This window comes from Pezoporus flaviventris, unplaced genomic scaffold (assembly GCF_033815535.1).
Source record: "Pezoporus flaviventris isolate CSIRO_AGI_PZ_B2104156 unplaced genomic scaffold, CSIRO_AGI_Pfla_v1 ptg000031l, whole genome shotgun sequence".
Taxonomy (NCBI): domain Eukaryota; kingdom Metazoa; phylum Chordata; class Aves; order Psittaciformes; family Psittacidae; genus Pezoporus; species Pezoporus flaviventris.
The window spans coordinates 48,565,223-48,587,873 of NW_026892579.1; the positions used below are offsets into that span (position 1 = coordinate 48,565,223).

General features: G+C 39.7%; 1 protein-coding gene across 3 annotated transcripts in view; it reads left to right on the forward strand.

The window, feature by feature from the left end:
- The window catches only part of KLHL29 (kelch like family member 29), a 403,241-nt gene that overhangs the window by 324,401 nt on the left and 56,189 nt on the right, over positions 1-22,651 (forward strand). For all 3 annotated transcript variants that reach the window (XM_061460941.1, XM_061460942.1, XM_061460944.1), the window contains 2 exons: positions 3,179-3,317; positions 19,176-19,375. In XM_061460941.1, coding sequence (XP_061316925.1) covers positions 3,179-3,317; positions 19,176-19,375 — 339 coding nt within the window. The remainder of the gene's footprint in view (positions 1-3,178; positions 3,318-19,175; positions 19,376-22,651) is intronic.

Here is a 22,651-nt window from a genome sequence, read left to right on the forward strand (position 1 = left end):
TGAGTCAGTGAAGTCTCCTGACTTCCTTCTCCTCTCCACCTGCCTTGCCTGCTTCTAGTTCAGAAACTGAGCTACAAACAGTACAGGGCTGTTCATAGCCATCTGTCTGAGGAGAGCACAAGTCAGGGGGACAAGGAGGGACTTACTGCCTCTGAATGTCTATAGAAAAAGAAGAGCTTCGGTTTCTGATCAGGGCTTTTTTTGTGATTTCTGGGGTTTTATGAGCAAAATTGCACCACTGCTCCTGAGCTGTGTTTCCTGGTTTGCATTCCTTAATGCATCCAGTATAAAGCACACTGAAGTGTGTAAAGAGCATGGATAGAAACTGAGCCCAGGAACCCCAGGACTGGACGTCATTAAAGGGTGCTCAGAAAAGTCCAAGGAATCAGCCGATTACCTGGGGAAGTCATCTGGGGACTTGGATGCTCAAACCAGCTCTCACAATAGTGGAGATAGCACAGAGGGTGCAACATCTATAGGTGCAGCAGCTGAACTTTGTGTCTTGTTATTCCCCAATCTTGGCCACAGTCATGAGTTAAGGATGGTCTCTAGTTTCCCACTTACCCTGAGCTCACCTCCAAAAACCCACAGCCCCTTCAGAGTGCAGATAAACTCTGTTTCTTCTCTTCCTCACCTCTCCTCTCCTCTTCTCGAGCAGAGCATCCATCCATGTAGTTGTTGTTTAACAGCTGTGCTCTTTAAACACTACAATAATTGATCATGAGCTTTAAAAGGAAAACATTGAATGAGGTGAGATGGAGATTGACCCTTTGTGTAAGTGTAACCTTAAACTTGTATGACTTAGTCTTGGTTGGAGCCCTTGTCCTGAAAGGCTTCTGCAAGGAAAGCTGTAAAGTCACAGATAGTACAGAAACAGATTTTGAATAGGAATTTAGGAAAAGTGCAAAAGGAGATGGAGGACAGTAGTTGGGCAAATTTGAAAAGGGGAATGACAGAAAACGAAAGTGAAATTAAGTAGTCAATGAGAGAGTTTCAGAAAGTGTAGAGGGAAAAGTAACAGTGTTTAAGACATAAAATGATAGAAATTGGTTATGAAGAAAATGTAGTTGCTGTAAGTGAAAGTAGGAAAATGGACCAAGATAAAAAAAAAAGTCATTTGTATGTGACGAAGGACACAAAAATACTTCCTCCACAGTCTCCTCCAGAAATATGCAACTAAGACAGCACCTGGTGCTGTTCCTGTGAAACTAGAGACCTTAGTCCGTTTTACCCTAAATCATGTAGAACATCCCTTTGTCCAAAGCATCCTTGGTCTTTAACCGAGGCGTGAAGCATTAGGGGTCAAATCATACTTTAGGCATCACACCTCCAGCAAAACCCGGAAACTTTCCTACAAAAAAAGTGAACATCCAGAGCCTGTTATAAGTTCTGCTGAAAATGTATCACTGTACTTTAGTTGAGATAAATTTGTTAAAAATAGTCCCTGGTATGGCACCCACAGCACAGAGTGGTTTATTTTCCCCTATTATAGATCTGACACAAGCCTGCTGTTATTTCTGTGCCCTCTCTAATGATCTGCTTGCTCTCTGGAGAGCACTGACCCTTTTCAGCTCAGAATAATTAGCCTTTCAGACACTACTGTGTTTCCATTAAATAGACATAAATGTGCAAGGTGACATTTATTTATTTACTAAGGCCTGAAAAATGTGCACTACAGATGTTGGGGCTTGGGAGAACTTCAGTTTCTTTTCATTCAACAGTTGTATATTTGCATGCTTTCATGTTTATCTGCTTAGTGCTTGAGCTCTTGCTGAGTTTTGCTGAGGAAACAGGAGAGCACAAAGATTATTTGGGTCTTCATTTCGCTGTAAGGCCCTTTGGAAATACTTTGGCAGCCCAGTGCCCAAACCTGACAGTGGCTTTAAATGTGTCTTTAGTTACACAGTTTTCAGGTCCCTTTTGACTGTGTGTAAGGAGGTGATTCCACATAAAGGATTGCTGTTGGTTTACAGAACTGTCTGAAGAGGAATGTGTTCAGGGTGTTACACTGAGAAAATGAGAACCTTGACCTATTGCAAACATAAAATAAAACCAAAATTCTTTAGTATTTAAAATCAGCTCTTTTATCATCTTGATCACTGGCTTCTGATCTACCAGACTGTTGCCCAGGTGAAAAGTATATTATTCATCTTGATAGCCATTTTGGTCTGCAAAGTTGGAGGGAATTCTTACATCCACACATGAAGTCATGGCATGCTATTATTTCATTCTGTTAGTACCAATAGGCTTTATAAAAGGAGGCATCACACAAGGTAGGTGATTTATTGCAGGATGGAAACACTTTCATAGGTTATTTTAATCATTATGATTCTTTCATGATGTGTGAAAGTTGATTGTTGCTGTAAATGAAGCCATTGAAGGCTAAAAAATAAAAATGCTGTGATGGTAAAAATCCTTGGAGTGCAAAAAATGGTAATTGCTGTAAATGGCAGTAATTTATTCTCTGTGTGAGATTATTTTTTATCATAAGGATGCTTTTAAGCTAATTCTGAAACATATACAATTGTAGTCCATATAGCTGAGGTATATTGCACAATGCATTGATATTTTGGCCAATTTTCTATGGATGGTAATTTATATATTATTTAGAAGCACTATTTTATTCTATTAACTGAGAGGCTTAACACATTTTTACTATGTTAAAGGATAAGCTGTTTTTGCAGGTCTTGTGGTTTTATTATTTTGACCCATATCCAGTTCATACTGCATCATAGTACCATATTTTTGCTAATATTTTTCTGGTATGTTCAAAACTTATTTGCATTTCGATAGAAATTCATTAGCTCTTGATTTTTATTATGACAAATTATTTTGACTTTTCTATGATAATGCGTTCTCTGTGTTTCTGATTTGCTGATGCTGAAAAATTTTCTTTTTGGTTTTAACCCTTCCAAATTTAGGATTATTTTTGTTTTTTTTCTGTGTATATATTTCAGTTGTTTAGACCTACTGGTTCCTGCTTTTTTCTTTTTCTTTTTTTTTTTTTCAATATGTTATGTTTATATCCTCTGTGTGTGTTGAGCCAATCTTACCAACAAAAATATCAGTTGTTTCCTGTTTCTCTACTTCTTTACAAAAAAAAAAAAGAAAAGTAAAAAGTAAAAATAAAAAACTCTTAATGGGAACCCTGGCACTGTCTGTCTTCTCTGTTCTGCAGAAATGTTGAAGGAGTTGAACCAGCAACGCAGAGCGAAAGAGTTTACAGACCTGAAAATTATTGTTGAAGGCAAAGAGTTTGAAGTCCACCAAAATGTTCTAGCTTCCTGCAGCTTGTATTTCAAGGACCTGATTAAAAGGTTTGCCTTCCTTCCAGCTGTGATCTGCTCTGTTCTTTTGTAGGGCGCATTTGTGTCGCTTTTTTTTCCTCCCCTCTCTTGCAGGTTTATGAAGATTGAATCTCCTGTCACAGAGCCAGTAGCCATTCTTTCCACCTTCTCTGAATGTATTTCCAAACTGAGACTCAGACCCATTTGTTACACATCTGACTTGTACAGTGTGATTATTTCTAATAAGTAGAGGCCAGTTTTGGCCGAAGAAAGCATTCCACCACTGAGAGATCAAAGATTTAAACCCAACCGCTAATGGCGATTCAGACCACAACTAAGAGCTATTGCTGTCAGTGTTTTCAAGGGACTCTGTCACATGCGACAAAAGTCTGTCCTTCGGGCTACAATAAGCCATCAGCATTCTGGTGAACGATGCTGAGACGTCATGCTAATAAAGCATTTTGAGTATCATAATCCCTTCACCCTGAAATCTTTGTTACATGCTTTTGTGTGGCTTTTATGGGCAAAGGGATTGATATTTTTATTATTTGTGGGCATTTGAAAGATGAAAAGACAACTGATGAATTTCTTTAGAAAAGACTGGAAATAAGACTGTTTTCTGGTCAAAATATAGCTCAGTCTGCATGTTAAACTAGGGGGAGCTTTTTCCTGCAAACACTCTAGCTTAGGGTAGGTACAATACCTACATTTTCTAAACATTGTATCTCCACATATGCATTTTCCCCCCTCTGTTTCTAGCTGGTTGATTCTAAACAGTACATGATAATCTTTTTTCTTTACATTACATTGATTTTTCAATTTGTATGCTTTATATACTTGTATAGGAATAAATTGGTACTCTTGTATTATTAGTAAATTAGAGTAGCAAGTAGGGAGGGAAAAAAACATAAGGATAACTTTCATTTTTCTCTCAATCATCAGCAAATTAATGCAGCTGCTGATTTTGCCTTGCAGTATTTTCCTGAGCAGACTGAACCTGGACTGTGCTAAAAAATGGGATTAAAGAACATTTTGCTTGCTTCAAATCCTGTATTTAAATTTTGCCAACTAACACAATAGTGACTGTATTTTATTTCAGGATGGCATATTGGCTGGTATCTCCTTTCAGTGTATTATGTCCTTTTGCACAAAGCTGGTTTTATAATTATGGATATATATTACATTTCTATGATATAACTGTGCTGACTGCCTTATCAATTATTCATAAAAAATATGTTGGCCTAGGAAGCATGTCTTTTCCCCTCTGTAAATCTAATGATTGCTAGCTGTAGCTATGCCAGATCTCTCCTATCCTTTCTTTTCTGTCTGCTCATTATCATTTAATTGTTAAGGCTACAGTATATTCTTTTCAGGGTGATAAGGAGTAGAGTCTATAGGGAAGGAAAAATCTTAGAATCAACTTAGAGAAATCCAGTAACTAACTGGCCAAAGACTGTCATTTGGATTTTCCTCTGAATACATCTGCTTCTGTGCAGAGGTCACCAAACAGCATCTATTTCTAGAAGCACACTGAGGAACCTTTCTGCTTTATTATTTAGTTAACAAATTGAGATATACTTTATATTCAACACTGCTCTGATAGGAACTAATTTAAAACAAACAAAAAAGCCCAAACCTTTTAAAATGCTCTGAAAAGAGGCTATGAGAGCTCATAAGCATTACAGGAAAAAAATAATGCAAGATTTAGCCCATTTGCCAACCTCACCACTTTTTGCCTTCTTTCACATTATCATCAGCAATAAATAATCCAGAGGTCGATTTCTGTCCCCAGTCAGGTCTCTCCATCCCAGTTGTCTTCCCTATATAACCTCAGTTGCACACATGTAACCTTGATGAAAGCTAATGGAGTTGCACAGGTGTATCCATGGCAAAAATACCTTTATTACTGATGATGATGCTTGAATAAGGAAAAAATTCAGCTTGATGTCTAGTTGAGTTTGCAAAACTGGTGAGAAAAACAAATATTCACCTGTAAACTGAGCAAGTGTATCTCTGTGAGACAATAAACTCAGGGCTATGGGGTGGAATTCCTAAAGATTTTCTGGGCTAGAAGATACTTGCAGTGTAAAGCCTGATCCTTTTAGAAACCTCGTGAAGTCAATGAAAGAACTCAAGTTGGAAGAGACACTGAGTATTTTGAAGTATCCTGCCCTTAATAATACAGAATCATTAAGTTTATAAATACAATACATCTAGAATTTCCTCCTGATATTTGTTAGCATCTCATTTGACATAGTACTTAAAGCTTTATGGGATCAATATTGCACTTTTTGTTATTATAGAAATCAAAACAAGAAACAGCTTTTCTTAAAAAATAAGAGACCTCTTTATATTAAACATAATATAAAGGTTATTTCAATCATTCCATGCTAGAGTTAAATTCCTATACCATTCCAGTGAAGGCACCAATGGGTCACCAGAAACGTCAAAGAGAAGATGATCTATTCATGAGGGTGCTATGTGCATCCATATAAACATGTAGAAAAAGAATATCTTTCACAGTATTTACTTTGGCTGTTATTTGCCACAGCCTAGCTATTGTTAACCTTATGTTCTGTGTGTTCAAGTTGGTATCTGATGGTAGAGTAGCAAGTACTGTCTCAAAAAAATAAAAGGGTAATGTTCAAAAACAAATAAGAGCAATTGCCTTCTCCTTAAAAAAGAAGAAAAAACAGACAAATAGACAAAAAGCATAATAGAACTAAAGGTGTTACCCATCTTGAGAAAGGCTATTTAATGAGAATTAGTCAGAGCAGGGAAGAAAATATATTATTTTTATTGCACTGTAATGAAAAGATGATAACCAGGTTTGATTGACCAAAATAATTCTGAAGATATTTATGAAATAAATTTGGTAATGAGAGTGCACTTTGAAAAACCTTCATTTTTCAGAAAATAGTAAATCCTGCAGTATGCCGAACATTCCAGTCCTCATCCAGGAAAGTTCTTGTTCCATGTGGTTTATCCTGAACAGACAAGCATGGCCCTTTGGGGTTGGGTTAGTCTAGTCCAGTCCTGAACTGAAGTTCAGCACCACACCAAGCACTGTGCTTTTGGAAACAGATTAGCCAGTCCCATCAGGAGCTGTGCATCACTCAAGCCTAAACCAGGACTCAGTGTTCATCTCCCTCCCAACAGCAGCTGACCATAAAAAACAATCTTAGTCCTTTTCAGTGCAAGATCATCTGGAAAGGATTAGGTGTATTAGGAACAGCAGGTGTGAAATGTTCCTGACATCTGTTCCACTTCATTAGCTTAAGGTGTCCCTGCCCATGGCAGGGGGGGTTGGAACTAGATGATCTTAAGGTCCTTTCCAACCCTAACGATTCTATGATTCTATGATTCTATGCCCACCAAGGCAGGGAAATGAGGTGGAGGGGAGGAATGGGATGTGAAGATGGGAGCATGCCCAAGGCTGGTCCCTCAGTAGAACGTATTGCAGTAACCTCAGGGCTGTGGGGCTATCGCTAACAGCCTAAGGAATGATTTATGCGACATTAAACATTTGGGGAGTGCTAGGCTTCCTTAAGTTCCCTTCATAAAATCCTCTTTAAAGTAAATTCCTTTTTGGGTGGTTATTTGAGCCTACTTTATGACAGGTGTGGAGTTGAGTAGTTGGCTTTACTGCTTGCTCAATCAGGCACAGAGCATATAGAGGAGTTGATACACTTTATCTGCACTTAGGGAAATCATGTGGTTAGTCAGCTTCTTCAAACTGTGACCCATACAAGATTGCTGCAGTGTAGGACTTCAGAAGAAAATGGATGATAAATAGCAGCTGGAGTAGGGTTCTGTCGCCTAAATGCCATCTTGTATTCTGAGTGCACACTTCCAGTCTGCCTGACTTTGGCCTCTAATTTGCACCTGTATTTTAGGTACTCAAGAAATCAGTCTTCCCAATGCAAGGGCTTAATTTATGGTACAGGAAATGAAGAGAAGCACCTGGAAGGCTTCCAGAGGGAGCGTTTTCTCCTAATTCATGTACCTATGTGCAGGCAGGTAGGAGATACCTCTGGAGCAATGAGGGGTGCTTGCCTCTTGCTGTTAGTCAACCAATATTTAGACCCAAGGATGGCGTCTAAGGTGGATTTAGTGTAACCTCGCCTTCTAGTCTACTGCTATAGTCTGCAGACAGTAAGGCAGAACTTTCCAGGAGACAAGCCCTCTCACCATTTTAGTGGGTGCCTAAGATACGAGGTAAAGGACGAGGCCATCCCTGTTTATAATTACAGAGAGATGAGGTGATTTGCTTGGGCTATGAATTTAAGATGGGTATAACTTTGCTTCCTTCAGGGCTCCAGCCTGAGCCAGTTATCTCGGCTTCCTGTGTGGTCATGAGGGAAGATGGGAATGACTGTAGGGCAGTTCATTCCACCTTATGATAAATAGCCTAAACTGCCTTCAGGAAGTACTCATTTTTCATTGCCCAGAGAGAAAGGCCAGTCACCCAGCCTGACTCACTGTTGGCTAAAAGTACATAGAATCATAGAATAGTTAGGGTTGGAAAGGACCTTAAGATCATCTAGTTCCAACCCCCCTGCCATGGCCCCTATAGGCCCCCTTCAGATACTGGAAGGCTGCTATGAGGTCTCCACGCAGCCTTCTCTTCTCCAGGCTGAACAGCTCCAACTTCCTCAGCCTGTCTTCATATGGGAGGTGCTCCAGTCCCCTGATCATCCTTGTGGCCCTCCTCTGGACTTGTTCCAACAGTTCCATGTCCTTTTTATGTTGAGGACACCAGAACTGCACACAATACTCCAGGTGAGGTCTCACAAGAGCAGAGTAGAGGGGCAGGATCACCTCCTTCGACCTGCTGGTCACGCTCCTTTTGATGCAGCCCAGGATACGGTTGGCTTTCTGGGCTGCAAGCGCACACTGAAGCCGGCTCATGCTAATTTTCTCATCAACCAACACCCCCAAGTCCTTCTCTGCAGGGCTGCTCTGAATCTCTTCTCTGCCCAACCTGTAGCTGTGCCTGGGATTGCTCCGACCCAGGTGTAGGAGCTTGCACTTGGCAATGGTTAAACTTCGTGAGGTTGGCATCAGCCCACATCACAAGTGTGTCGAGTTCTCTCTGGATGGCATTTCTTCCCTCCAGGGTATTCTCTCCAGAATATTTTTTCAGAATTTTTCTGAATGTCACATACATATGCTTATATATGTATACAGAAAGAAAGAAATTGATCGGAATAAACAAAAAAGAAAAAAGGTCTTCAAAACACCCTTCTCACAGAGCACATATTTCTTATTTAAAACATTACTGTTTTGAGGAAGAGGAGAAATGAGCTCTGTGTCTTTGTCCAGAAGAAATGGTGGAATGTGAGTGTGTTCTGGAAGGAAGGAAAGAAGGAACAGAAAATTCCATGAAGAGGCATGATTTTTTCCAGCTGCATTTGGGATAGACAAGCACAGCCACTGGATAAATGGAATGTCTGAAATTTCCATAACTAAGAGTTTCACCGGAACATTTTAATTTGCTACTTTCTTCGTCTTAACCCAACCCGAAGTGCTGGAATCTCTACCAAATATGACATTAATCATAGGAAGCACTTGACATGAAAGTCTCTTCTTGGACAAAATGCTGGCTCTTATAAGCAGACTTTAATTTTATTTCTCTGTGGTCAGTTACTAAAGATACACAGATCTGTCTACAAGTTTTATCTTATTAAGATGTGATTTTAGTGATCCTTTCTCATCTTGAAGTCATCCTGGCTGCCTGATTGCACTAGCACATAGTAGTAAGTCACAAACACAAAGAGGTTTTGTCACAAAAAGCAAGCATTTTTGATGCTGTGTAATCTGGCAACACTGTGTTCCTCCTTATTTTCCTAAGGAGCACAGCCAGTAACTTTATGGCCAAATTGCTTTTCCATGGTATCTTGCCTCTTTTTGCAAGTGTTCAGATTTATTTATTCATTTGATTTTATTTTTCTAAAACAGGGTTGTATGTACTCTCTGAGGGCTTAAAGGCAGGGCAGGAGAAGTAAACCATTCAGGGTGAAAGGACCAAATTCCTCTTGCTTTACACCTACACTGAAGACAGAGATGTCATTCTGCATTTTACACTATTGTGTGGAAAAGCAGCATTTGGATGCAAGACAGAGAAACCTGCCGCTATCCATCTGAAACAGTCTGACAAAACTGCGCAAGCATTTAAGTGTCTGGAAAACAGACTGCCTGGTTTGTGTTTACATTGTAAAAAGCTCAAAATGAGAAATAGCAGATGAAAGAAAAATCTACTCTTGGTGACCCCTTCTTGTTTTCCTTCTTATTAAGAACCTTGCTTTTAACTCAGGAGCAGGCAGCATTTCTACATCTGCATGCTTCAGCTCCATTGTAGAATGTGGAAACAGATCATAACATGTCTTTGAAAACAGAGAAATAGGAAGTTAAAAATATGGTGTTTGTTTCAGGTGCAAGTTTCTGTTAAACCATTTAAAGGAGTCTGTGAGAATGGGAGGTTGCATTGGAGTGTAAAATACTCCTCGCCCTTCACTGCCAGTGCGCAGGTGTAAATTTCTCTGTGGGTGACACTTTTCTTTTAAATGAGGGACTTAATTGCTGTGTGTTGGGTGCAAAATCCTGGCAGGAGAAGCAGGTTTCTGCCTTGGGTGGCCCCTTTCTGTGAGCGCGTTTCGCTTGCTCTGCCTGCCCGAGAAGCCGCTCGCCTGTCGGAGCTGCCTGCTGGGTTTCAAATGTTGCAGCTGCCGGGCCCTGGAAAACATGTTTTCATCAATCAAAAATGCATTGTCTTCTACATAAATGAATTGCAGCTTACAAATATTCAGAGGTGTTGCTGGGCTGCCAGGCTGAGGACCTGCCACAAAACCTATAGCTGGCGTTGCAGCCCAGCTATTTCCAGGCTGGCGAGCATAGCCGTGGATTAGGAAGGCGAGTGGCTGGGTCTGGATGCTCCTCTGAAAGGAGAAACAGGTCAACATGCCCTGCTCTGAAGAGAAATGTGTCAAGGAGGACAGAAAGGCTCCTCTTCAGGCCTTGAGGTGCAATACAGAAATTAAACTTCTCCCTCATAATGTTTGCAGCTTGCAGAGGCACCGAGCAGAATCACTTAACCTCTCACTCCTCTCCTTCATTGACAGCATCTCTGTTTACTGTAGTTTGGGCTTTTCGCTCACATAATTTCTTGACACAATTACAAATCCTGCAAATCTTATCAAGGAATGACAGACTAATCACCTTTCTTGCTCTGGCTAGACCTATCTGCAAGCCATGCAGCTGTCATACAACCACTCATAAGTTGCTGGTGTGTGTGACCTACCTGTATTTACTTAATATCTCACAGCCCTGTCTAGGCTTGACTATGCTGAAATTTAGGAGTGAAAGGGAACAGTTGTCTAATGAGGTGCTGTTCAAGCTAAATGGATCAAGGACAATGAAAAAACTTCCACAGCACAGAAACGAGCTGTGTTCTTGAAAGCTGTCATTTTTGGTCCGCTACCTAAAGCCAGTCTTGCCCTAAAACAAGGGTAATCAAATCTCTGACTCCAGCATGCTCTCAGGTAGCTCCAGGGATCAGCAGTTCACTTCCTTTCATTTAAATCATCAAGAATTAGCCACTGCTGGATTGGAATAATGAGTTTGAATTAATAGGGCCGGGTTATGATCATATCAGATCACAATCCCCCTTTTTTTGCTTGCATAGCACAGACCTTCTGTGACTGAAATACTCTGAGTAGTTCTGTGAGGTGGTGTGTGCAGAAATTGATGGGGTGAGAAGGGCTCCATGCCCTTTCCTGCACATACTGCGGCCATAGGTGATGCAATATATTACCTTTCATTGATGTCCAGAGCACAGGCTGGCTCTACATATACTCCGAGGAGCAGTAGAAACACCCTGTAGCTGAATGAGAAAGAACCAGTGCCTGACAGAATTAATTCTAATTACTGAAATGCTGATTGGGATCTTTGGGCACTACCATAATCATAGTAGTAGTAATAAATAATAATTGTGGTTATCATTACTTTATTATTGTTTTCCCTCTAGACATTGCAGTGATGAGAAAGAACCTTGGATAGACTTACCTAGATAATTACTTGTATAAATTTCACCACATACCTAAGAAACAGATTTATTAGCTACATAATGCCAGCTCTCTGCTAAGCTGTTTTTTGATGATGTAATAAATATCATTAAAACAAATCAGACAGGAGTTGGTTAAGGGGGTGAGCTTTTAGTTTTCTGAGAACAAATTCTTTATTCTGTTATTTTACTCTTACTCTTCCTTCCCATATAAGCCACCAAAACCTGCTTGCATCTTTTATGTAGCTTTAACAAATAGTATCTCTCACCCCAGGATACTTTGCCACATATTTGCTGAATTAGATGGCCAAAGATACTTGCAAACAAGTTAGATCCCATGCTATTAATAAATTGGCCCAGTTTTTTTCTACTTCTCCGCTAGCGCCCTGTGAGAATGAGTTTATTCTCAATCCCTAGCAAAAGTCTAGGTCATGAAATGCTGTTCTTCCAAGGGCACTCACTACGCACTTCTTCATTCACTTGCTAGTCATTTAAGCCAGCATCTTCAAACTCGTCATCTTCTTTCTTAAATCTCAGCAGGGAGGCAGATTTGTGCCTCCGACTGTGATCTCCGACACTATAGCGTTACAGGCTGCCGCTTATCCTGCGCCTTTAGAAATAGTCTTGACTGAGCCATTAGATTGCGTTTTGTCAGTGAATAGCATTAAGGATAAATAGGAGACCTGGCTCTTTGTTTGATTTTATTCTGGCCATGTTGTCCATGAATAAAAGCATTTGCTGTTAATCCTATTGCTCGTCTTTGTTTGTAATGATCATTTCTGTGATGGTGAATTAGCAGAAGCTGCTAGTGCATGCCTGAGCTCACAGCCATTAATTTTCCTGATTTTCTTCTGATAGAGCAGGTGCAAACTGGCAGCATTTGACCCTAATAAGTTACACTAGTCTTGCCAATTTTGTTTGCCTGAAACAAGAATCATTGTTTGTATCAACGTCCTGGTAAAAAGTGAGCAAATGGATTTGTTGGTCCAAATTTTCATGACAAATTTGCAAGCCTGTGTTTAAACAATGTAATTTATTTAATCTTGTGATTTTACTAGTTCTTTATCATAATCACACAATAGTACCATTATAGTATATGTTTTCTTCTCTCATGAGACAAATGGATAGTGGCTGAGGCTCAAAGATAATATTTGTCTATAAGATAGTATAATGAAGGCAGAGATTTGCAAGTTAATACATTTTGAGCTGATAAAATAATTCCAAAGGAGAAGCAATGCTAGGATGTAGTTTATTTTTTTAAATCCTATTTAATAGAACATTCAGTGCCTTATGACATACATATTGCAGTGATGTTGCTCTATAAATGTCCCTTCCTGTCATCATTAGCATGACTGATTACCTTGCAGCTGCATAAACTTGAATAACTCAGTAAATAACCTGTTACCTCACTATGCACATGCATCTTGATGTGCGTGTTGTGAAAATGTATGTTGGTATGTTTGGGAATCTATGCTTTTATATCTCATGAGCATGTAATTATAATAAATCAAGCTCTTCGGTACAAAATACAACTTACTGTGCTGTGCAGAGTGCTGTGCCTGTTCTGTTCACAGCTGAGGGTTGGCTAAAATATAACAAAGTTTCTTTGTTGCCTCTTCCAAGATAAATAGATGTGGGGGTTTTGAAGCATTAATAACTCTGAAGATGATGAAAAATCAAATAGCGGACAGTTAAGATGCAGGAACATTGCATTCTGTTCTTTGCCTGGAGTTTCAATGTTTTAAGGATTATGTTCCACAGTAAACAAGATGTTCAGTCTAAATTGTCTAGACTTGAGCAGGAGTTTCTAATGAGCACATAGCTAACAGACTCTTAAGCCTCATGAGAAGCTGCCTGTCCCAATCTGGAGTCCATCCCGTGGTAATCAAAATAATTTGACAGAGATAAAAAGAAGTAGCTTCTCCTCATTTAAGTGCTTCATCTTACATAAAAATCTTGGATTTCCTGTTTTCTGGAGGCTGAAACACTGCCCAAGGAACAAAGCAATTGAATCTGAGTTTTTTTTTGTTGTTCTGTATTTCTTGGTGGCAAATATTTTGCCCTTGTAGAATGGGAACACAATTACTGTAGGTTAAACATTCATTTTCCTAATTATGAAACCAAGCCAGCATGTTAAGCAGAGGGGCAGATCCTGCAAGGGCATAAAGTGAAGAGGCCTGCAGCAGCTGGTTGGTGGGACAGGCCACTGCTTTGGTCCATGCAGGGTGGGACCAACTCCAAAATACAAGCTTCAGATGCGTCAGTCCAGGTGGAGCTGGAGCTCCTGCTTGCATGCTGGCAGTCCCATAACCTCCCCTCAGCTCAAATGTGCTTTTACTGGAGGATACTCAGATTCTGGAGTTGTATGAGATTCTGAGCAACAGATAGTCAAACACAGCAATTTTAGTTATTTATATTACACTACCAGATCAGTGTGTTTTCCTATTTCTTAAAAATCCTGAGTGAAATATTAACAATGTCGTGAATAAGTTATGGAAGTAGGTCTTTGCCATATCTGCTCTTGGGGGAAGCACGTAATGGTGGTAGACTCTCTGTTCGCAAGCAAAAGGGTTGGACCCTGGAGAGGCAGAGAAAAAAAGACACCAAGTCCCACATGTACAAGGACAGATCACAAATGATAATTCCGAATGTGTCTTTATTTTAAAAGATAATAATCTATTTCAGTGCCCTTTTGGAGCACAAAGCTTAAATATACGTCAGTCTATGGCACAGTGAGTCATATGGCTTTGAATGTAAATAGGTGTCACAAACTGTCAGTCCTCCTGTTCCCAACCAGGCAGCCTGGGAGGAAGCTGAACCAACTGTTCCTAGGCAGTAATGTACATGTACATAAAATGTTTCACATTTTTCATGTTTATTCCGTGCAGATGGCTCCATTTTGAACATCCAGAATTTGTTTTGACTTTGTGACTATAGCTTGTAAACAGAGAGTTGGCTGGCATCTGCACCGGGTATAGGTAGCTTTTCGTATTTGATCTAAAATTGAGTGAGGCTGTAGCCAAACCATTAGTCAGTCAAATAATGTTGCAAGCGGGTTAAAGGCAGCATATCCAAACCGTAAGGGAAGCCTGAATTAGAGGCGGTAGCACTGTCCATAAATTGACAAATTGATGCACTAGCGGTGTTTCACTTACACAGCTACTTTAGCCAGACTCTAAATGCGCCTTTGCAAATCAAGGCATCTCACCATTAAATGTTTTGAACTGAATCACATGGAAATTCTGTTACGTGGACGTGTTGATACGAATAATGCAGAGAAAATGCATGGATATACATATATTTATGACTCAAGATGCAGAAAACTCAGTTGTACTGCTATTAAGCATGAAAACACTGTGCTGATTCTTGTCAGTGTGTATTACATGCATGAAAATGATTTTCAAGGACAAATGAATACCAAAAATGTAAAGTTCTCTACTTTTTCTTTTGTCGGCTCCACTCCTAAGTCTTGCAGATGAGGTTTTAGGAATATTTTTCCTGCTATCAGTATTTAAATGTTTTATCTCTTTTTATATATGTGTTAACAGAAAAGGACACCAATTTTGATTTGTTATTGGAGAGTGTAGTCGAACCATCTTCTACTTTAAAAAGCTCCCTGTGCCTTTGTCTTCTCTAGTTTAAGTGATTAAGTTGAAGGATAAGTAGCCAGAGTATATTCAAAAGGCCTTTGCTTTATTTTGTTAGACCTAATTATCCCAGACAATACAAAATATTTTTCAGTAACACCCTCCTTACCCATTCAGAGTGTATCTGTGCTTCCTGCTTATCTGCAGGTTCAGTTCTGCTTGCGCATTGCTCAGGTCTATCACCTTGCTGGAGAAATACATGATTTGTAAATCTGAAAGAATCCTCCAACAGCTACCATAAAATTGAGCTGTTAAAGAGCTCTTGGAGTTTGTTTAAATGTAAACCTAAACAAACCTCTTTTCTGTTTAGCTCAAGATAAATCTTTTTAAAAGTCCTGTTCTAAATCACTTCCCAATTTTAATGAGTTTATATATCAGCCTTTGCCAGATTTTTACTGTAGCTATTCTCCAAGATTACAGTCATGATAAAGTAAGGACTAAAATTGTTTATTATATATTATTCTTGAGAAGCAAAACTTTTTCCCCCAGAGGCTGTTGGGAGAGCTATTGATTTTCTGCCACAATGTGAAATGTGTGACCTTTATAATATGAACAATGATTACAAGGCCAATAAAATGACATCATTCTGTTTAAACTTCAGAGTTCGCAGGGCAAAAAGCAGAATGTGCCACATTTAATGATGTCCACAGACGATAAGTGCACGTTGCCTGGCTTTAGGTGAGACTGAAACAAGAGGCAGGCAGGCTCTCCATCCCCCAAATAATACCCCGTGCTTGTGTCAGGAGTGGGGAGCAGAAGGGTATGCACCAGGTAGAGATGTCTTTGCCCAGCAATTAAGGCAAGAAATGAGTGCTTTTCTCATAGCAGGCTTTTCTAAATGTTTCCATCTACCAATGCCACTGACAAAACTCCTCCTGATGTGATGCAGGATGAGCTATTTGGGGCACAGCTGTATATATTTGTACAGATTTTCCTCAATCCATTGCATATGTATTTACAGGACTAAATTTTATTCTTACAATACAGCTTTAGCCACTTCATTGATAAGAAAAAGCTCCATCCCAAATAAATAGATGAAGTATAACTGCACAGAGCATACTGGTATTCTAATGTGTGTGAAAACAAGGAACACAGAAAGCTTTAGTTGGGCTTGGAGGGGAGTGCCACAGTCTGATTTATGTTTCCAGAAATCTATAGAATTTCCCACTACATCAGTCCACTTCCCCACATTATTTTCTTCTCTTCTTTCAAACGCTCATTTTTGATCTATTAGGACCTGCTTCAGCCAATTCCCTGTCCATTCTCCAGCCCATCCCAAACCAGGTCCCCAGCATGGAAACCAGGATAGCTGTGGTTTCCTTGTGCAAGCTGAACCAAGCCTGCACTTAATATTTGATTCAGCTAAATGTGGAGCCAAAGGGTTCACTGCTCAGAAAGCACAGGCAAAACAGCACAATGCATGCAAGGCATCACGGAGGAAGAAACAGGGATAATTTTCATTCCCATTTCTGGCTCATTGTGTAATATCAATAATCTCTGTAGCTTTGTGTTATATTTTCTGTAAGTGGCTCTAGTGATTGATTAAACACCTTAGCTTTTCTTTGGTGTTTAATCAATTGCAGCAGCAGTTTATTGCTTAGTGTATTACAAAGTAAGAGAGATTATTACTTAATTATTCTGAAAAATAGCAGCTTGCAGTTGTTCCTAACATGAGTATGTGTCTATGCTGACATTTGTGTCACATTATCCTTTCCTTTGTGCCTCCTGGTCAGTGCACTGGCTGAAAGTGTGCGATTCCAAATGGATCACGTGCAGCTATTCCCACAGCCATTGCCAGCACAGCACAATAAGTGCCATTAAATAAAACAATAATTGCTTATGGTGGGGCTTCCCACAGTGCAAAGAGCCCGATTCTGTCACTTACTGGGTACCTCAAATCTCGCTTAAATATTAGGCAATGTCCTTATTAACCAGCCCACATGAATATGAAATCACTGTCAGGTACAAACTGCTTCTGGAAGCAATTCAGCAAGAATTACACCAGTACCAGGTGGCATTTTGATAGCCCAGGGTGCAGCACTGGATGCATGCACAACTGGAGATAAATCAGATATGGGGAATGTTATTGGTATGTGAGTGTACAAAAGGAAAAAAAAAATAACATTTTGTGACATCCTCTTGAGGATCTGGGAAAAAAACAACTCTTCTGTTTTGACACCTGAGGTTTTCTGCCTTGAGTGCGAAATTGAATCCATATGCAAGAGTTCAGAAAGAATATTGTGGTGTGATAAAGCATAAGGATTCAGGGTAGTGTACACATCTGTGCACGTAGGGGTACCACAGGTATCATGATCAGTATGTATTCTTGCTCATCTGCTTGTGGAATAGGATTTACGCTCCACCCAGTATTCCCATGCAGAAGGATAGTCCAATATTTAGAATAAATAAAAGGGGTTTAGTTCCTTGGTTTGCCTCTGTCTTTCTCTGTGATCATAGGCACGTGATTTTGTCTTCTTGTGCCTTAGTTTCCTCAGTAACTACCTTAGAGAAGCATATGAAATTGAGGACTACTAGCTGCTCCTCCATTGTGGTAATGAACACTACCTAAATACTGTTAGTGGAAAAATGAAGCCTTTTAAAGCTTTGATCTTGCAAAGATTCATATTAATTAAAGCTGTGCCCTTGACTTAAACAGGGCTAGCCAATGGAAGACCAGTGACAAAGCATCCACTGCAAAGCATTCCCCAAAAATTATTTTAGGGATTATTTGGGGATGGAAGGGGTGGGGGTGTCATGCGGGAAGAAAACTGAACCTCGTATGTTGTTTATTTTTCCTCCATTATGGTAGCAGAGGTTTGAACATCACCTTTCTAGGCAGCTTTATGAATCCAAGAGGTCAGTAGTGCTCTTGCTCATGCTTAAAGCTGGCATTGCCTGTGAACAGTGATGCTTTGGCCAGTCACGCAGCATCGTATGCCCGTTTTGTGTCAATCGTGCAATGGCTTTTGCAAGTACTCTAGCAGAATTGGAGCGAGCAGACGTTGACTGTCCAGTGACTAGGAGAAGTTCATGTTTCTTTGAGAAGGTGTTGGATGGTCCTAACTATTAAAAGAGTTTATTTTCTTACTCCAACAGATTTCCCCTCCCCTCCTTGATGTTACCAAATTTATCATCACTTTTGTCTTTCAGGTGTAACCTGCCTTTAGTGTTGCAGACACATCAGCCAACCATGCATTAAGAACTGGGCCCTTACTTTAATTCAGTATAATTTTCTTTTTGTCCAATAATTTCACAAGCACTAATGCACACTTCAAATGCAGGAGATACTTTGATCCCCAAATTGTTCAGCACTTCATGCGGGAAAAACCGTAGGCCACAGTCATGAAACTCCTAGAGGATGGCTGCTGGCTTCCTGTGGCAGAGCTGGTTGTTGTTTTCCCCCCTCTCCCTTCTTTGCTCTAACCATTTTGTCTGTCTAGCTTGTCTTGTATTCAGTTTTCAAAGCAATTGCCATGAAGGGCTTTCTTTTTTTAGTGCCTAAAAGGGAACAATAGATTTTTTAAATAAGCATATATATTTTCTATAACCGTCTGTATATGTATATCACATCAATCATAGCTATACTTTAATAGAACATGCTGAGAAGTTCAATCTAAACAGAAATTAATTTTTTTATTGTTATTTTTTATGAAAAGGTCTTTAAATGTATCCTTAAATGCACATGACATTTAAATTATTCTGCTGCTGGATTCCTGAAAAATAGATGACCTTTTCTCTTGAAATTGGAGGTTTTTTTCCTTAACAGTTATATTATGCACAGAAGATGAGATGTTAACCAAGATGTTAAAATGTATTGTTTCCCTTTGAAAGCTAACCCCATTCCTCATTTTCATTAATGTTGGCTCATTCATTTTTACTTTTTCTTTCTTTACTTTTATTTCTTTTCCTTTCCTTTTCTTTTGCAACTGTTTTTGCATGAAAATGCAGAGTAGCAATAAACAGATTTTTCGTAAGGCTTGCTTTAAGACTCTTCTCTTTCAGATCCAGTTAAAGTTTTAAGTTCAGTTATTTTAAAATTCATATTCTTCAGTTCCGTAAACAAAAATAATGGAGAAATGTAATGAGGTGCAAAGCGATTTTCTAGCCCTCACTAATCAATAAATGCCAACAAAATGGGATTGGTGTAATGTCCATAATTTAATTGTCTGCTGTTACCAGGTCACCACGAGACAGTAGCAGAAGCGGGGAGAAGCTGGAATTGGCCATGTCTAACCTCACTGCAGACGTCCTGGAATTACTCCTGGAGTTTGTTTATACAGGTTCTTTGATCATAGATTCAGCCAATGCAAAAACCCTACTGGAAGCTGCCAGCAAGTTCCAGTTTCATACTTTCTGTAAAGTCTGCGTTTCATTTCTAGGTAAGAACCACTCCATCTAGGGAGGTTTAAGATCTCATTTTAAGGTTTGTAAACCTTTATTTTAATAACTTTGAAAAGATAGTTAGAAACACCAAGATTAAATACAATGAAAGAAAATTTAAAATTACTTATTTGGTTTGAGACTTGAATTTAAAATGCTGACACAGTGGCCAGTGGAAAATGATCTAGAGAAGTATAGCTTCCTGTTTGAGTGGCACCTGCCTTCATATCTTGGAGAGACCATTTTGTTGAGTCTTGTTTCATACTTGGTATCATGATGACATTTCCCAAAGGTTAATCTCTGCACAGATACCAGGCTGTAACACACAGGCTGCAACACACAGGCTGGTTATAACCATGACAGCAAATGTTAGGTGCTACACCAGGCCAGCATGGTCAAGCACTGAAAGTGTTGGAGGTGGGCTCCCACAGAGCCAGGATTTGCAATTTTCCATGAGAAACTCCTTCACATGTCCCATGTTCTTGTAAACCAGATCTGGTTAAACTGCTCCCAGCTGAATGTTCACAGGGCTTGTTATTTCATACAGAGTTATGGTTTGATATATAGGTGTCATTAAAAAGGTGGGTGTGAAAGAAACGTTGCTGCACCCAGCTCTGGTAACTGATGTGCCTTGCTGTCATGGGAAGCATTTGCCCCAGTGAGGGTGTACAGACCAGCATTGTTGCCAGTGCCTCTGTCCATCCTCTCATGGCCACGAGAAGCCCATTCTTGTTCAGAGCACCATGTCATCTTGCTCCTTTCTCTTGCCATGTATTTTCCAGCATAGACTATTTCCAAGGTTTCCAGCTCAGTTTGCTAAGCTTTACTGGTCTGAACTGGAACTCGTTTAAAAAAAAAAAAAAATCAAATGAGTCCCATTTTCACATGGAAAATATGGGGGTTAAATAATGGGCACAAGTTACTTCTGGAGAGATTCCAATTGTGTGCAAGAGGAAAATTGTTCACAATGAGAACAACCAGACACTGGGAATAATCTCCTCAGGGAAGTGATGGACTCCCCAGCATTGGAAAATTTTAAGATTCATTGGGACAGGGTGCTAGGACATCCAGTCTAGGTCACGATTTGCCAAGAAAGGTTGGACCAGATGATTGTTAAGGTCCCTTCCAACATGGGATTCTATGATTCAGTTTACAACTGTGTTAATTTTCACTGTTGAGCTAGCCTGTTGACTAAGGTGGCACAATGAAAGCATCAGTAAAGAATATGTAGTATCTTACTCACCTCTTCTTTTGAATTTATCATATGTCACTAGTTTAAAAGTCTGTTCTCAAATGGGTGGGTCATGGTGAAATGAAATTTATGCTTTGCAACCCCATCATGTTGGCTGTGCAGCTTGAATGGAGGTTCTGGCTCTGGCATTGCTTTCCCTCATCTTCCCTTCACCACCTTTTAAAAGCAATTAGATCTTACTTCCTTTCCAGGCATGAAAGATGTGTTTAAGTTGCATCATCTTTAAACATTCAGCCACAAAACATTTTTATTTCACTAAATCAATGTGAGATTTCTCTTTTTCAATAGTTAATATTTCAATTCAGTGAACTGTGTTATGGTATGAAATAGTAGAGTTGGTTATAAGTTCAATGATATATGGGGAGTCACTGGAATTTTGTATTCTCATTTGGAGAATTCATGAAGTGTAATTGCTTATTTTTATTTACAGCTGTGTCTGGATTGCTCTACAAAGATAGTAGAGCATTTGCCATCTAAAAAGTTTAGGGAAAGGCATTTTGTCTTCTCTGCGGCTGTGTTTTTAATTTTCATCCAGCCACCTCTGCTCGCCAGAAAGCAAAAATCTGGTAAAAGCAGGAGTTTTTCCAGGGTTTCTGGAGGATTCACCAGTATAAACCTTTATTCTTTCAAGTGGCCATGTCTCAATAGTGAGAGAAGTGAAGGAAAGACCAAAGAGGCCCAAAAAACTAGAAGCCCAAAATTAAAAGGTCTGTTCAGCATAGAACAGCACCATCACAGAGGAAATTCCAGTCATCATTTTTAGCCAGGATGCTCCAGCAGGATCCTAACTGATTGATATCCAAGCAGCTCTTGTGTCTCTGTCCTGGGCCTCTCAGCAGTGTTGGGCAAAGGCACCCCAAATCTACTTGCAAATGCTGCAAAATGTGCCCAGAACATTGTTTCATTTCAATGGGAGATTTCTTAACCAGCTTCACTGTGCTAATTTTAACCACGTTCTCTCCCCCACATGCTGTCTCCTCTGCTTTTGTCTAGACCATGAAAAATGGCAACAGTTTTATGCCAACTGATGCAGCAATGATGGCAAGTTCGTGCAGGTGCCATATGATAACTGGGCAAATGTTGGCAAACTGGTCATGACACCATAGGTATTTCCTCCATCCATGTGGCTGAAGACTTGAGATTTTTTTCCTTTTCCTTTTTTTCTCAGAATTGTTTTATGCTATCATCGTGTCATGGCTTAAACTGGATTTCGGGCGATTTGTCACACTTTGGGTCTATGACACAGGGAACCCCATCACAGGAGTGAACAAATTCTGAGCTTGTATTTCAGCCTGCTGCTGATGACATAAAAGTGGTCTTGCTTAAGTCTAAAGAAGTTGGTGGAACCTGTTAGATTCATGAACAGAACAGGAATTTTCTTGGTCTCCTGGGCAAAGGGCACAAAGTTTGCAGAGTGTGAGAGGGAGCTATGAGAAAAACTGAATGATGGACCAGTGATGAGACCTGCATGAAACCCTTCCCTGAGGGAAGAAGATGATTTATGGTCCTTATAAATTTGAGAGAAAGTAGAATGTTTTGCTTATGCGAGGTGGAGAATTTTGATTCAGCTGGAGAACCACACTGCCCAGCACTGAAGAAACTGAGTTATCAACCATATCTGAAGACAGAAGAAATCTCACAGGGGAAGTGAATTTTTTTGAAGAATGTAGCAAGAAGTCTTACACCTATCTCCCATCCTCACATGCTTTTGATGCTAGTAGGAATACCTGAGGAATAAGATCCCCATCAGAATGTGCACAGAATATCATGAGGAAGTGCATGGTTTATGTTAATTTTAGTTATATCTAAGTCATCATCTAGAAAGCATCTCTAAGTGAAAATACAATACTTAATGCACAGAGAAGGGATTACATCCATCGCTGAGCTTTCATCATACTGTTACCACAATCTCGCTGAGTAATCCTTCCTACGTACCATTTATCTCTGACTTCACCTCAAGTTGTCCCATTCCCAGAAGTGCAGTCTTAGTAGTCTGACTGGCTGATTATCTTCTGATGACTCT